The 15768-nt window shown below is 46.2% G+C and overlaps 1 protein-coding gene and 1 long non-coding RNA gene across 3 annotated transcripts; one reads left to right on the top strand and one right to left on the bottom strand.

The window, feature by feature from the left end:
• Positions 1-1896: 1896 nt before the first annotated feature.
• On the bottom strand, positions 1897-3990 carry LOC108830661 (uncharacterized). 2 transcript variants are annotated; one of them, XR_008945096.1, is made up of 3 exons: positions 2885-3990; positions 2431-2778; positions 1897-2348 (listed from the first exon to the last, which is right to left on the bottom strand). It is a non-coding gene; the product is annotated as an uncharacterized LOC108830661 (long non-coding RNA). The 2 variants fall into 2 exon arrangements; XR_001946208.2 differs by having other exon boundaries at positions 2498-2778.
• Positions 3991-4435: 445 nt separating this feature from the next.
• Positions 4436-7462, top strand: LOC108829563 (meiosis-specific protein ASY2-like). Its single transcript, XM_018603194.2, has 5 exons — positions 4436-5405; positions 5482-5616; positions 5761-6288; positions 6395-6486; positions 6578-7462. The coding sequence occupies exons 1-5, from the start codon at positions 4436-4438 to the stop codon at positions 7460-7462; spliced, it is 2610 nt and encodes an 869-aa protein (XP_018458696.1).
• The last annotated feature ends 8306 nt before the right edge of the window (positions 7463-15768 follow it).

The following is a 15768-nucleotide window of genomic DNA, read 5'->3' as shown; positions in this document are numbered from 1 at the left end:
AATTTTATGAGATTAAAATGATTTTGAAAACTGTGTCTATTGGTTTATGGTATATTTTTGCAACGGATTATTCTCAATTGGTGAAGATGGTTTCGGAACCTGAAGAATGACCAGCCTTTGCAAGTTATCTAGAAGAAATAAGGAGTCTGAAGAGAAGTTTCACATCCTCGGAGGTTATCTATGCACCACGGACACAAAATAAAAAGGTGGACAGGCTAGCACGCAGTGCAAAAAAGCAATCGTCTTTTAAAATGATTTTGGAAACTGTGTCTATTGGTTTATGGTATATTTTTTGCAACGAATTATTCTCAATTGGTGAAGATGGTTTCGGAACCTGAAGAATGACCAGCCTTTGCAAGTTATCTAGAAGAAATAAGGAGTCTGAAGAGAAGTTTCACATCCTCAGAGGTTATCTATGCACCACGGACACAAAATAAAAAGACGGACAGGCTAGCACGCAGTGCAAGAAAGCAATCGTCTTTTGTTGTCAACATGGTTGCGATCCCTCCAACATGGTTTACAGAGTCTATATGAGTCTGTAATATGGTCGGAAAAAAAAAAGAAAAGGTATATTTTTGTCTGCTTTTGATGATTTTTGTGTGTAATTTAATTAATATGAATTATATATCATGGATAATGCAAAATCCGACAAAATCGGACTAAAATGTGATTAGTTACTGCAAAGATAATTTCTGGGTATTACTAAGATTACTCGTCTTACTAAGAACAAATGGTATTACTGATATTAAAAATGTACCCTGCTCCTCGTATGTCTGATTGGGTTATACCAGAAGAAGTTAGAGCAATGAAAATACTTCCTCCAGAATTTGAAGTCAAGAAAGGAAAAGCGCAACAAACAATTACTAAGTGTTATTTGAACTACTAATATAACTAGTATTACTAAGTGTTATTTGAACTACTAGTATTACTAGTTTTACTATGTGTTATTTGAACTCCTAATATAACTAGTATTACTAAGTGTTATTTAAACTACTAGTATTACTAGTTTTACTATGCGTTATTTGAACTATATAATATATTAGTGGGACTATTTATGTTTAGTATGTAGAATCAATAATATTTCATGGTTATTATCAATTAATAGACTATTTACTTAATAATTATGTATATTAAAACTATTTTTGATGACTATTTCAATTGTTTAAGTAAAACCTATGCAATTTCCCAAAAAATTCCCTTAACTTTCATTGTTAGTATGTGAATGGTTAGACTATACTAAGGAAAAATCTAAAGAAATACGTATTCCCGGCATATTTTTGCTGAAAATGTCTTCTTTAATGATAAATATAGTGTAAAAGCATTGGTTTTACTACAAAAATTCTCATTTTCACAGAATTTTACTAGATAAACGTGAAAATTACCAAAAATTTACTATGTGTAAGGTAGTATTACTAAGTCCTTGTAGATTACCAAGAATTACTAAATGTAATTAGAATACTATATTTATATATATAACGGTGCACGATTTACATGTGCACTTTTCATCCATGCATGTTTATATTTATGTATGTAACAGCTAAACATTTTTCATGAGTATTTTTTTTTCATGAGTATTTTTAAATTATTGTTTTAACATGTACTATGCATGCACATTCTAAATGAGTACTTTTAATATTTACTGACAAACAAAATATGTTTCTAAAAAAAAAAGATTTTTAATATTTTATAAAAAAATAAAAAACCTATATATTTTATAAAACGTATAAATATCAAATTACAGTAGTTAAAGAATAAAACTATTATTCTAAATAAATATTCAAAAAATCATAAACTCTGAGATTTTTTATAAAAAAAAATAAAAAACTTATATATATTTTATAAAACGTATAAATATCAAATTATAGTAGTTAAAGAATAAAACTCCACGAATACATATCAAGTATCTTACTTTGGTTTTCCAAACATCACAACAAAAATAAAATCAATAATAATTTTTCTCAATAATATCATTTTATACAAAATATCAATGTACTAATTGATACAAACCATCGAGAAGCTCCCAACGCTTCTCTGGTCCAGGATAAGGATCCATCGAATATAAAATATAAAATGCCCCAAGAAGCTCCCATCCCTTCTTTATCATTCAAACAACACTTTTTGAGTTGCAAACTCTCGAGAGCCGGACAAGACCTCATCAACTTCTCTGGTCCAATACAAGGATCCACCTTTCCACAAGACGAGATTCTCAGCAGGTCTGTAGTCACAACATTTCACATGGTTTTAATCCCATCAAAGCTACCTTCACAACCACTAAGCTCAAGCTTCACAAGTCTCTTACACCATGTTGCTAATATCGTTAAAGTGAAACGCAGAGACTCCCTTGGTTTCTATTTATAAATGAAGAACACACAAACAGTCAATGCAATGCAAGATCCAAAGATTAAATAAAGATCTAAGGCTTGTTCTTACACAACTTAATTGGCTTATGACTATCAGACTTGCGGTGTGATGATCTAAAACAAAAAGATTTTGTTACCTACAAGTGAGGTGTACCAAGTGTCAACAACAAGGAGATATCATCGTCTCCGTATTCTTCTATGTAAACTCGAGCAAGCCATAATGTCAAAGACAATACCTGACCTGTAAGTGATGCAAAACTACTGTGTTTCATGGTCACAGAAATTCTGAACTGATCAAAAAACAAAAAGCCAACAAATTTTATTCTATCGAGTTTGTCCAAATATACACATTATCAGACTTGCCTTGGGCTAACTCATTGGCTTCACAGAGAGGCATCATCAATTCTTTTTCAAATACCTGATCATCCATAAAAAAACCAGACTCCTCATTTGAAACTAGCACACAAACAAGGGATGAACTCATAAAGCAATTCATATCAATCAAGAACAGGACAAGGGCGTACGCCAGTAGGCTGGATCAACTAAACCAGCCGCATTTCAAAACCAACACAATGAAGACAAATACGAGCGGCTTGATGGCGTCGAAAGAAGCAATTGGGTCTTTGTTCTCGTCGCAGAGGGAGAAATCAGGATCGCCATAACTCTGTATTCCTGGAGCTGAAGATCCGAAGATGAGATCAGAGAGATGAGCACTTTGGCTTTGGTGATTTTGATGCTATTCTCAGGTTTGTTCTTGAATAAGAGCCTGATCTCCATGGAAGCTTGCTTCTGCTCGTCTGTTGAATCCGAGTTTGTAGATCGACTGAAAGTAAAGAGGATTCGGTTTTGTGGGTCTTACGAAGACGTTTTATTAATTAGTGAATGAGTTTGAACGGACTACAAGGAGGTGAAACGGAAGAAAGAAAAGGCCGGAGCTTTGTTGAAAGCGCCGGCAAGAACACAAGGTAGATCGATTGGTTGGTAAACCCTAATCTTGCCGTCAGTGCTCTAAAGTGTATTTCGGATCCCTTTCTCTTTCCCCTCTATCCTCCTTTTATAGTCCTTGTTCCTTTGCCTTCTGTTTGCCCTAAGGTGTGTTCGCCCTAGGACCTTCGGGCCTAAGTTTGGGCTTGATGGGCTTCGAAGCCAAACGATAGCGTATTGAACTAAAATAAGTCTAGCGTGTCGGTCGATCGCCCGGTTAGATCGATCGACCTATTCAATCGAACCAATATCGAGAAGGAGTTCTGGTGCCGATGGGCCGGAAGCTGTTATTCGATGGGCCTTGTGGAGGGATGTTAAATCCATCTCCAACAGTAAGCCCCCCCACTCCATTGGTGAGACGTCGTAGATATCTCGCGATGGGTAATAAGACTGTGGTTCTGAGAATAACGGGTCCGGTGTTGATGTATTCTATTGTATTGAAATGCATCTCGTCCTTTTGACTTTGGTGACCGATTTATTACGGGAAATGACCACCGTATTTGGTGTATCGGAGATGTTTGGCGGTGTGATCCTTTTGTGTGCTAGGACTGGTTGTGTGGGCCGATCGATCGATTGCTGCACCACGAAGCTAACCGGTTATTCTTGTTGGGTCGGTCGGGCTTGGAGAGATGGGTACGGGGTGCGAAATTTTCCTTATTGCTTTCAACGTCCAGCATCACGGCGATCGTTCGGGGCCTGTGTGATTGTCTTTTTTGCGAAGCTGCGGACAATCGACCGCCAAGGTGGAGAGACAGGGGTTGTCCCCCCCTTCGTAGCGGTCGATCGATTGGCGAGCGCGGGTCGTTGCATCTCCTGACTTGATTGATTTTCTTTTTCTTTAAATGCTGCAAAAATGTGATTAACGGGCCCAATAAACCAGATTAGTGCACTGTTCATGAAGCCCGCTAAGTTTACTATAAATAGCACTCCCCCCTCTTGTTTCTTCACTTCTTCTTAGGTTAACAAGGTATCCTCTTTCTTTCCTCTTTCTCTCTCTTTTCACATTTTTTTTTATTTCGCCACCCCCACTTTGCCGATCCGCCGCGTCTTCGTTTCTCCGGTCACCGGAATCACCACCGACTGATCGCTCGATGACTCCGTCGCCGGGAAAATATTCGGCGCACGAGAAAGGGAAGGGGGTTCAGACTGCCGATCGCTCTCCAACGAAGCCGTCGATCGCGCCGAAGTTGATGGGCTCCGCGATTAGGGCCGGCCGTCTCGGTCGCAGCGAAGCGATTGCTCCGGATCTCGGCTTGGGCTGCGAGATCGAAAGAAGAGATCTGAGGACGATTGGTACCGAGGGTGGTGTTCCGATTCGAGATGGTGCCGTCGATGGGTCTGATGACCGATCGATCGCATGCGATCCCGAGTTCGGCGATCCGTGCCTGGATCGTGCGGGGAGCGTCAGAGGTAAGGTTGAGTCCGCGAGGTGGAATTGCCAGTGCATGACTCAGTTTCGGCTGAAAATCGACGGGTCAATCGAGCAGCTTTTGGATCTCCCTTCCGAGAACTTTCGCCCTTCGACTGTTGTGGGTTGTGATTGGGAAGACGTCTTACCAACACTTTCTTCTTTTCGGTCAGTGTCATCATTGCTGAGGGGTTGTAAAGCGCACGGTGTAACTTTCATGGTTCCTAGGGCCGATCCACGTCCATGGTCCGCTCCGGTTGGTTTTCATTGCGTCTACGAGTCTTTCTTTGAGAAAGATTCAAAGCTTTGGTTTCCGATCCCTCGTTTGATCACTTCTTACTATCTTAGACGAGGTGTAGCGCTTACCCAACTAATGACTGGGGCGATCAGAATCGCAGTGGCATTAATGGTGATGGCGGCGGAAATCGGTGTCGCGATGTCTGATCGTATCTTCGAAGAACTTACGCAGGCTCAACCAAGGCCGAACGGTCTCTATGCAGTGCAGATGCGATCATGCGTTCGGATCCTGACGGGTCATCCTACACGGGCCCCGAAGGATTGGCAGCGTTTCTATTTTTTCGTTAAGGCGGATGGGTTCGCCTTTGAAGAGATCCCGAGTGATGATTTTCGCGTTTTGTGGGGTCGCGACTTTGGTAGATAGCTTATGCTGAACGATTTTCTTGACTTTACTGATTCTTAACTCTTCTTCCCGTGGTTTTTTTTTTGCAGTTGGTTATCCAACCGACGAAGGATCGTCTGATACTTTCTGGGAGGACTTGTCGAAAATCGTTGCACTTGGTCAGCAGGAGTGGGGGCACTTTGATCATAAGAGGATCCGTCGTCAACGAAAACGGATTGCTAAGTGTACGTTGCTCGCACTTCTCTTTCGGTTGGTCGCTTGTTGCTCCTTCGAGTGGAAGTGAACGATCTCCCCTTCTCTCTTTCTGCTTGATGTTGATCGTTCTCTCCTCTTATCTTTCTTTTTGTGTGTTTTTTTTTGTTGTGTAGTTGATTGGCCGTCGAACCTCCCTTGCACTAAAACTAAAGGAAAGAGGCTGAAACTTCCGATGGGGCAAGTTCCGAAAGCATATCCAAGCTATCGTGACATTCTCCGAGCTCAACTAGATGGTGAGAGTTTTGCTGCTGTGTCTGAGTCAGGGAGACAAGGCGACGAGGTAACTGATCCGCCTTGCGTGGAGCCGGGTATTACGACGAACGACGTTGCGGCGGACGGTTTGGGTGACGCGAGCGCTGAGGTTGATCCATCGAAGAAGAAGAAGAAAAAGACCAAGCATTCCAAGAGAACTAAGATCGGTTCGGGGAGTGAGACGGAGTTAGCCCGATCGATCGATGGTTGCCCGACTGATACGAGCCATGCTGTTCTCGAGACAGCGCAATCGGTGGGTCTTGAAACTTCAGCTAAGAGAGTCGAGTCGTCGGGAGTGAAGCGGAAGAGATCGATCGACGGGGACTCTTGCGAGGTTGGTGAGAAGAGGTTGGAGGACGAGGACCATCGCTCATCTCTTACTCCGCGAGGTGTGTCTCCATCGGTTGCGCTTCGTGGACAGCTTTGGGGAGGATCGGATCCCCCCTTTAAGGGTCCTCCGTTAGCTTCATCTGAACACTTAGCTTTTCGCTACAGCAAAGATGCCGGGAGTTGCACACGTGATGCCAGAGGTTTCTGAACTCGCGCTTTCGGAAAGATTTCGCAGATCGGCCCAAGCTGACATTGAGGTTAAGTTCGACCAGAATTGAGTATTTATCACTTGATTCAATTGTTTTCTTTTGTACTCATCGTTCTCTTTTCTCTCTGTTTTTTTTGTAGGCGATTATCCGCAAGAATAAACTCGTACTGGACTATGAGCTGGCCCTTAGGAAGGCGGCCTTGGATCTCGCTGATGCTGAAGCGACGATCGAAGTCAAGGAGGCGGAGATCGAGAAACATAAAGAAGACGCTCTTAACAAGTCCAGAGACATTGTCGCCGAGCGGAGTCGTTACTACCGTGAACGCAAGCAAGCCGAAGAAACAGCTGCAGGTCTCGAGGAAGAGTTGGAGGACGCTCGGGCTAAGATCGCTCGATTGGAAGCAGAGAAGAGCGAAGAAGCTGGGAGAATAAAGAGGACGATGGATCGCATGAGGCAGATGCATCGCCGTGAACTTGTTTCCACGAAGAGCGGTATCAGGGCTGTAGCGACAGAACGTTTCGACAGGTTCAGGAGGTACATTGAAGAGCGAGAGAAACTTCTTCTTCACAGCCAGGCTGTGGGATCGTTAGACATGTTGGGTCTGTTAGGAGAATGGGGAATGCCTGTCCCAAAGAAGTTAGAGGATATCTCAGCCGCGAATGAAGCGTTGTATAAGATAGAGCTAGAAAAGGCTGTTGTGGAAGAGATTACGGAGCATGATCTCGTTCTTCCCACCTTCCCTGGTCTTGATTCTTCACGCGGCTCGGATCCGAACGTGGATGAGTTTGGTTTCAACGTAGGCACCGTTGACCCAGCTGATGTGCCTACTCTTCGAGCGTCCACTCTGAACCTTGGTGTCCAGTCTGACACTCCGTCGTCCGACACGCCACTAGAGACCGTTCGTGAGGCTCCTTTTGGGACGATTCTGACCGACAAGCAGGATGCCGTGATCGTGGATCCGATGGAAGCGAGGATCGTGGGGGAGACCAATGTGCTTGCTTCGGACGTAACTGCTGAAGATTAGCCGCCTTTCTTTGGAGATTGGTTGGGCTATCTGTTGTTGTTTTATTACTTATTGTCCTTTGACTTTGTTTGCGATGACCATGTTACATCTTTCGGTATTCTCCGACGTACTTGCTTGCTCGTTTGGATGCTTGTTGTTGTAACATTTCGAATGTCTTTTCTCTTTGGTTTGCGGAATGCTCTTTGCCACCTTTTATTTGCTTTGATCTTGAACTTTATTAAAAAGTTTTTGTAATTTAGCCTTTGTTGTAACCGCGCTTGGAGTAAACTGGTCGACCGTTAAGTAAGACTCCTCCCAAGACGGCCCGCGGATGAGAACGAGCTATCGGGCAGCGTGTGGGTAGATCGATCGATCGCTAACTCCCAAGATAGGATCGTGACTGTATTTGTGACGCTAAGCCTGGGCTTCTCGTCCTTGGTGGGGTATTGGATGCATCGATCGTGAGTCGCCGCGATCCATTTCAGCCGATCAACACTGTCAGTTGTCCGTTTGGCATAGGATGCGTGGGTCGATCGATCGGTCCGCGAGAAATCTTACGGATCAGTTCGGAAGTGCTTTAGTCACTTGCCACAGTTGATCCAAAAGTGACGTGAGCAGGCTCATTCGTATTTGGGACAGAATTGATGTGGTATCATCTGTCGGAAACTGAATGGAAGTGACGTGGTATCATCCACTCGGGCGTTGCGCGATGCGCAGTCATTAGGCGTTGCCAAATCGACGTACGTGCATGCGTATGGTGCCGCGGGACAGTTCCATCCCAGTTTTTCACGAGCAGCGTGTGATTTTGGTTGGGATTGTGGCTGCACCCTTTTGTTAGGCTGCCTACGTACCCTCGTGGAGGGATCAAGCCGATCGTAGTTCGGTTGGTCCGAATGAGTGCTTTAGTCATTCGCCATAGTTAAGGCAAAAGTGACGTGAGCGGATTCATTCGGAGTTGTGACAGAAGTGATGTGGTATCATCTGCCGGAAACTGAATGGAAGTGACGTGTTGTCATCCATTCGGCGTTGAGCGAAAGTGACGGTGAGATCGTTCGCTCAGTTTTTTTTTTTTTTTTTTTGAGGAAGCTTAAACGTAATATTTCTTGAGGTTGGAAGCGTTCCATGCTCTCGGTACTTGCTCTCCGGTGGAGGTTTCCAATCGGTATACCCCCGGTTTGACGATCTTGACTATCTTGTATGGGCCTTCCCAGCTCGTCCCTAGCTTGCCGGCGTTCCGTTCTTTTGTGTTTTCGAACACTTTGCGCAAAACCAGATCATCGAGTTCCAACGGTCTGGCACGAACCTTCTTGTTGTAGTAGGACTCGGCGAGATGTTGGTAATTCTGGATTCGGAGAAGTGCTTGGTCCCGTCATTCTTCGATCGCGTCCAAAGCATCGAGCAGCATCTATTTGTTGAGTGCTGCGTTTTGCGGCATCTTCGCCCGTCGCAAGCTTGTCACGTTGACTTCAGCTGGAGCCATTGCTTCGACTCCATAAGCTAGAGAGAATGGCGTTTGACCGGTCGCTCGTCGCGGAGTCGTTCGGTGCGACCAGAGTACTCCATCGAGCTCATCTGCCCAATGTCCCTTCTTGAGATCGAGGCGTTTCTTAATTCCCGCAATGATCGTCTTGTTGGTGGCTTCTGCTTGACCGTTGCTTTGTGGATTTCTGGGCGTTGACGTGTTCAAGCGAATTCCCCATCGTTCCAAAAAACCACGAAAGTTTCCTGAGATGAATTGAGAACCGTTGTCGGTGACAATTTCGTAGGGAAGACCGTGCCGACAGATGATGTTCTTCCACACGAAGTTTTGCACTTCTTTATCGGTGATGTTGACGAGCGCCTTCGCTTCTACCCACTTGGTGAAATAATCCGTCATGATTAGGATATACTTTCGTTGTCTGGAACTTGGCATCGGTCCGACAAGGTCCATCGCCCAACGCATGAACGGGTATGGAGCTGTAGAGGTTTGCAGCAGTTCAGTCGGACAGTGTATGTCTGATGCGTGTCGTTGGCACTTATCACACCGACGTGCGTAATTTTCGCAGTCGGCGATCATTGTCGGCCAGTAGAATCCATCTTTCTTGACTTTAAGTGCTAAAGAACGGCCGCCTGAATGGTTTCCAGCTCCTCCTTCGTGAGTTTCTGCCATCGCCAATGCTGCCTCCTCTGTATTAAGACATGTGAGAAGAACTTTGGCGGAAGTCCAACGATGTAACCGCCCGTCAATGAGAACGTAGTTCGCACACTTAGCTTTCAAACGGCGGGCTTCCCACTTGTTTTCCGGGACCTCTCCGTTGGATAGATATCGAATGAATGGGATTTGCCAGTCATGAGGTGAATCATCAGGTTAATCAATCGACTCACTGGTATCCATGGCGGTTGGTGCATCGATCGCTGCTACATGTTCGTCCACGTCATGAGATAGTGTGATGCTTGGTTTGTCAATGTGTTGGATCGGTATTGTCCGCTTGACTTGATCAGCTGGGCTGCTTCCGAGCGCTGCTAGCGCGTCTGCGCAAACGTTTTCACCACGGGGAATTCTCGTAAGTTTGAAAGACTCGAACTCCCTGGTGAGATCTGGGACGACTTTGAGGTAAGCGTCCATTCGTTCGTTCTTGGCGTCGTAGTCGCCACTAAACTGATTCGCGACCAACTGAGAGTCACAGTACGCATGAATGCGTTTCGCTTGGACAGCTCGTGCTAAACGTAGACCGGCGATGAAAGCTTCGTACTCAGCTTCGTTGTTGGATGCTTTGAAGCCGAGTCGGAAAGATTGCCGGAGCAGTTCTCTGGTGGGAGATTGAAGAAGGACGCCAACCCCGGAACCTTTGATGGAAGACGATCCGTCAACATGCAAGATCCAGTCATCGCTCGGCAGCTGGAGGTCTTGCTCAAGTTCTGGTGTTAACTCAATGAGGAAATCAGCTAGAACTTGCGATTTGGCTGCTGGTCTGCTCTGGAACGTAACGTCGTATTCACTGAGTTCAATAGCCCACTTCGAGAGTCTGCCAGAGTGGTTGGCATTCTGCATGATGGTTCGCAGCGGTAAGTTGGTGAGGACGACGATCGAATGAGATTGGAAGTATGGCCTCAGCTTACGTGCTGAAGTTCTGACTGCGAATGCCATTTTTTCGAGCGTCGAATAACGTGTTTCGGCGTTGGTCATGCGCTGGCTGATATAGAATATCGGTCGTTGCTCCCCTCGATCTTCTTTGACGAGTACGCTACTAACGGCTGCGTTGGACACTGCGATGTAAAGGTATAGCGTGTCACCTTTATCGGGCTTTGCTAGTACCGGTGGTGTAGTGAGATAGCGTTTGAGCTGATCGAATGCTTCTTCACAACGTTCGTCCCAGATGAATTTCTTGTTGCCGCGCAGCAGATCATAAAAGGGAAGGCACTTATCGGTTGACCGGGAGATAAACCGATTGAGTGCTGCAATGCGACCGGTCAATCGTTGCACCTCGCGGCTGTTCTTGGGACTGGGGAGATCGAGGATGGCGGATATCTGCTTTGGATTTGCTTCGATATCCCCTTTGATATAATCGGCTGCTTTCGGCGATTTGACCAACATGTCGTCAATGTAAACCTCCATTGTGACTCCCAATCGTTCGGCAAACATCCTGTTGACGAGACGCTGATACGTCGCACTAGCATTCTTGAGGCCGAACGGCATTACCTTGTAGCAATATATACCGCGGTCAGTGATGAAGGCCGTCTTCTCTCGATCATCTGGATGCATCATTATCTGGTTATAACCAGAGAACGCATCCATGAATGTCAGCAACTCGTTTCCAGATGTTGATTCGACGAGGCGGTCGATGTGAGGTAGGGGGTAGCTGTCTTTCGGACAAGCTTTGTTCAGGTCGGTGAAGTCGACGCAGACCCTCCATTTGCCATTCTTTTTCTTGACGACGACTGGATTTGCCAGCCATTCGGGATATTTCACTTCGGTAATCGATCATGCCTCTAACAATCGCTCGACTTCTTCGTTAACGGCTTTCGATCGGTCGGATCCGAGTTTGTGCCGCTTCTGACGAATCGGTTTGAAAGTGGGATCGACGTTGAGCTCGTGCGTCGTGATGGTAGGGTCGATCCCTTTCATGTCGGCTGTTGACCAAGCAAAGGTGGAGACGTTATCTTTGAGAAATGAGACGAGCTTGTCTTTCATCTCGTCGGGAAGGTAGGCTCCAATGTGGACGGTTTTGGCTTTGTCAGTATCGTCGATGACTATCTCGAGAATCTCGTCCTTCAGGGGATAGATCTTCTGGATTGGTTTTTCAACTGTGTTGACATGAGAAGTTGCCTTCTGATGTTTCACGTCGGCGACGAGTAGGTCGCGACCCGCTGCTTGATAGCCACGAAGAGTGATAATTCGTCCATCGTTGCCGGGAAATTTGATGCACTGGTGATAAGTAGAAGGAATGGCTTTCATGGAATGGAGCCAGGGCGTGCCAAGGATAGCGTTATAAGGAGCACGAACGTCAATGACCGAGAACTTGACATTTCTTGCGACGCCTTCTGCGTAGACGCGCAGGCGTATCGTTCCAAGCATAGTCTCGGACGAGCCGTTAAATCCCGTTAGCGTTCGCGCTGAAGGCTTCATTTCGTCGAGGCTCACTCCCATTTTGACAAGTGTGCTCTTGAAGATGAGATCGACTGAACTGCCAGTATCCACCAAAAATTTGGTTACAGTGCAGTCGCTGATTCCGATGTCGATGAGGAGTGAATCATTGTGAGGCATATGGACGCCCACGGTATCTTCGGCTGAAAAAGTAATTTGGGGGCTAGTCTCTGGGGTGGCGGGCCAGCGTTTTGCGGTGACTGCCTTCCGGCGGAATTCTTTCACCGATCGGACAGACTCATTGCAAGGAGGAGATCCTCCTATGATAACGTTCAATCGATGCGATTGCGCTTGAAGCTTCGTCGATGGTTTCGCCGTTCGTTCGGCCCGGAGAGAATTGAGCCGAGTACGCAAATCCTGAGGTTTGTGTTGATACGAGATGACTGGCTCTGGTTCGGCTGTGGAACGATCGGTCTTGTTCCGCTTGAGTTTTTCGCGAAGATCTGAGAACTTCGAGTTAAGCTTGGCGCGGAGATCGATCGTCTCTCCCTCGTCGAACTGACCGCTAGACCTCTTTAGTTCGTCTTGACGATAAAGGGGCTCCTTTCGCTTGGAATTCAGCACGTGCCGAGCGTCGGATGCATTGAGCGTTCTCGCCGAATCGTCACCTCTCTTTTCCCCAGCGCCGATTTCCATATGAGTACTATCGGTGGAAGTGAGGCTGTCGATCGGTTGGACCGTTCTCGGGGTGAGCGAATGTCGCAGGTCTGGTGTATCTGTCGTAGGAGGAGTTGGGGAAGGCGTCGGTCGGATCGTGAAGATCTTCCGGCGAGACTTCGGTTTATCTTCGTCGGAAGTGGAGTCATCGTCTTGTTGCGATTCGTCGGCGTCATCGTTCGGGGAAGAATCCTTTGCCTTCTTCCCTTGGGACTTTTTCTTTTTGTCCCTGCTTTTACTCCAGCTCTTGTTGTTTTTCGCTGTCTTTGGCTTGGAGAGATCGGCCTTCGCACGACTATCGCTAGTAGATGCAAGCCAGGCTTCATAGAGATGCCTGCACTCCTTAGTATCATGGCCTTTCATTTCATGATATTCGCAGTACTTGCTTAGATCTCTGACGGAGGAGTTCTTCGGATTAGCGGAGGAGGAACTTCGAGGTTGTTGCGTTTTGTTTTCGGTGTCCCGCTCCCAGACGTTCCATCCCGGCTCCCGTACGGCGGCTGTTGTGCCCGATTGGTCGCTCTCTCCGACTGCAGAAATGATCCCTTTTCGCCTGTCATTTTTGTTGTAGGGTGCGTGCTGACGCGGTTTGTGGGCATCCGTCGTCTTGGCCGCTGCTTGCTTCAAAGCTTGCAGCTTGGCGTTGAAAGCTCGTTTGTCTTCCTCTAGCCTGATGAAGTTTTTTGAGTTGCGCAGGGCGTCTTCGATGGTGATATCTGGATGCTCGTAGAGGTAGTCCCTGAACTTGGAGTTGATCCATAGGGAGTTGGTTAGGGCTTCGACGGCTGTTTGATCCGGTACGGGAACCTTGGACAGTACTTCTTTGAACTTCTCCATGAAATCCTTGAGGCTGTCGGTTGACGATTGAGATAGTTTCCACAAATCAGCCATCGATGTGCCTTGACGCGTCCACATTATAAAGTTCTTGAGGAAAGACGCGGATAGATCGTGAAAACTGTCGATCGAATGCTCCTTCAGGTGAGAGAACCAGCTGAGGGCCGGTCCGGAAAGGCTCTCGACAAAAAGTTGGCAGAGACCAGCGTCTCTCTCTTCGTCAGAGAAATGGTTCCGACCCATAGCTATGTTAAAAGCTGTCATGTGATCGGTGGGATCTGTGACACCGGTGTACGGGGGGGATGCGAAGCTTTTCCGCCTTCTTGATTTTGACGTTTGTTATTCGCTTGGTGAAAGGGTTCCGCTGGGTGGAGGCGAGAACGCGTTCGATCTCCGGAGCCGACGTCTTGACGTGGTGGATCTTGGAGTGGATATCCCGTAAGGAGAGTTGCAAGTCGGCAATCTGACGGCTTGTAAGAGAGTCGGAGCCGTCGGTCGGTTGCGTGGTGTCGACGTGCGTCGGAAGCGCGTCGTCGGTTGGTTCGTCGGGATTAGGGTTAGGGTTAGGGTTTGTGGTGGCGAACAACCGTCGTCTGGCGGTTTCTGCTTCGTTACCTTCGCCATCTAGGGTTCCGAAGGCGGCGGCGAGTGCAGCGAGACGTTCGTTCGTAGCTTTGTTTGTTTCCTCTTGTTGAACGAAGCGCGCCATGATAGCTTGCAGCATCTCAGGAACGGACGGCGTTGCGGCGACCGGCGTATCGGCGGCGGCTCCCCCTTCTAACGCCATGGGTGTGTTTTCAGAGCTCATACTAACCTTGCAAACATTACTTTGTAAGGCCCCACGGTGGGCGCCAACTGTTGAATCCGAGTTTGTAGATCGACTGAAAGTAAAGAGGATTCGGTTTTGTGGGTCTTACGAAGACGTTTTATTAATTAGTGAATGAGTTTGAACGGACTACAAGGAGGTGAAACGAAAGAAAGAAAAGGCCGGAGCTTTGTTGAAAGCGCCGGCAAGAACACAAGGTAGATCGATTGGTTGGTAAACCCTAATCTTGCCGTCAGTGCTCTAAAGTGTATTTCGGATCCCTTTCTCTTTCCCCTCTATCCTCCTTTTATAGTCCTTGTTCCTTTGCCTTCTGTTTGCCCTAAGGTGTGTTCGCCCTAGGACCTTCGGGCCTAAGTTTGGGCTTGATGGGCTTCGAAGCCAAACGATAGCGTATTGAACTAAAATAAGTCTAGCGTGTCGGTCGATCGCCCGGTTAGATCGATCGACCTATTCAATCGAACCAATATCGAGAAGGAGTTCTGGTGCCGATGGGCCGGAAGCTGTTATTCGATGGGCCTTGTGGAGGGATGTTAAATCCATCTCCAACATCGTCGATGGAAGCAGAGGCGCATGAGAGGAGGAGGTGGCAGCTCTCGGAAGAAGCGGAGTTATGGAGATTTGAAAACAGCAAACGGAGAATCAAGCTCGCCCTTTTTGAGATCGTTTTTGTCGCACGAGAGAGAAGGGAGAAAGTGTCGTAGAAAAAAAAAAGATAAACAGAACAAAACGCAGCGTTTAGGGATTATGTCTAAGAGGACCCGGGTTTGACCCGATTGGGATTGGGTTGGTTGGGTAACTTAGGTTGGATAAGGTAGTTTAGTGATTTCATTAAGGGCATTCGAGTCTTTACGCACCCTGAACCCACATTTACTATTTTAAAATAATAAATATTAAATAATATTTTAATAAGGGGATAAATGAATTTTTTTGAAAAGTGGGAGGGGTATATGGAGTTAGTCTCCGTTTTGGAGTCAATGGTTCGTGACTAGGGATGTTTAAACGGGTAAAGTTTAAACGGGCATAGCCCGTACCCGTTTATTTATATGTAAAATCATAACAGGTTTATACAGGGTCCGCCCGTAAAGCCCGTCAACTAAACGGGCATACCCACGAAACAAAAGGGTACCTGTTTGATTTTTTTTCCTTCAAAGTATACAGAACTACATCGTTTTATTATATTCATATGCTTTTTTCTCAATTCAAGGTGTCGTTGGTTCTTCTCCTCCAAGCTCTGTTTTCCATGAAGCTAAAAAACATGATATGAATCGAAATTGGAAACAATATTGTGGGTGTCTATTCGTTCTTTTCATTTAGAGAAAGTAAGTATATGATTTTGACATTATTTTGTCTTTTCAGCTTATTGAAAAACAATTTCAAAGAGAGATC

This window comes from Raphanus sativus, chromosome 4 (assembly GCF_000801105.2).
Source record: "Raphanus sativus cultivar WK10039 chromosome 4, ASM80110v3, whole genome shotgun sequence".
NCBI lineage: Eukaryota > Viridiplantae > Streptophyta > Magnoliopsida > Brassicales > Brassicaceae > Raphanus > Raphanus sativus.
This window is presented reverse-complemented; position numbering and strand designations above follow the sequence as displayed.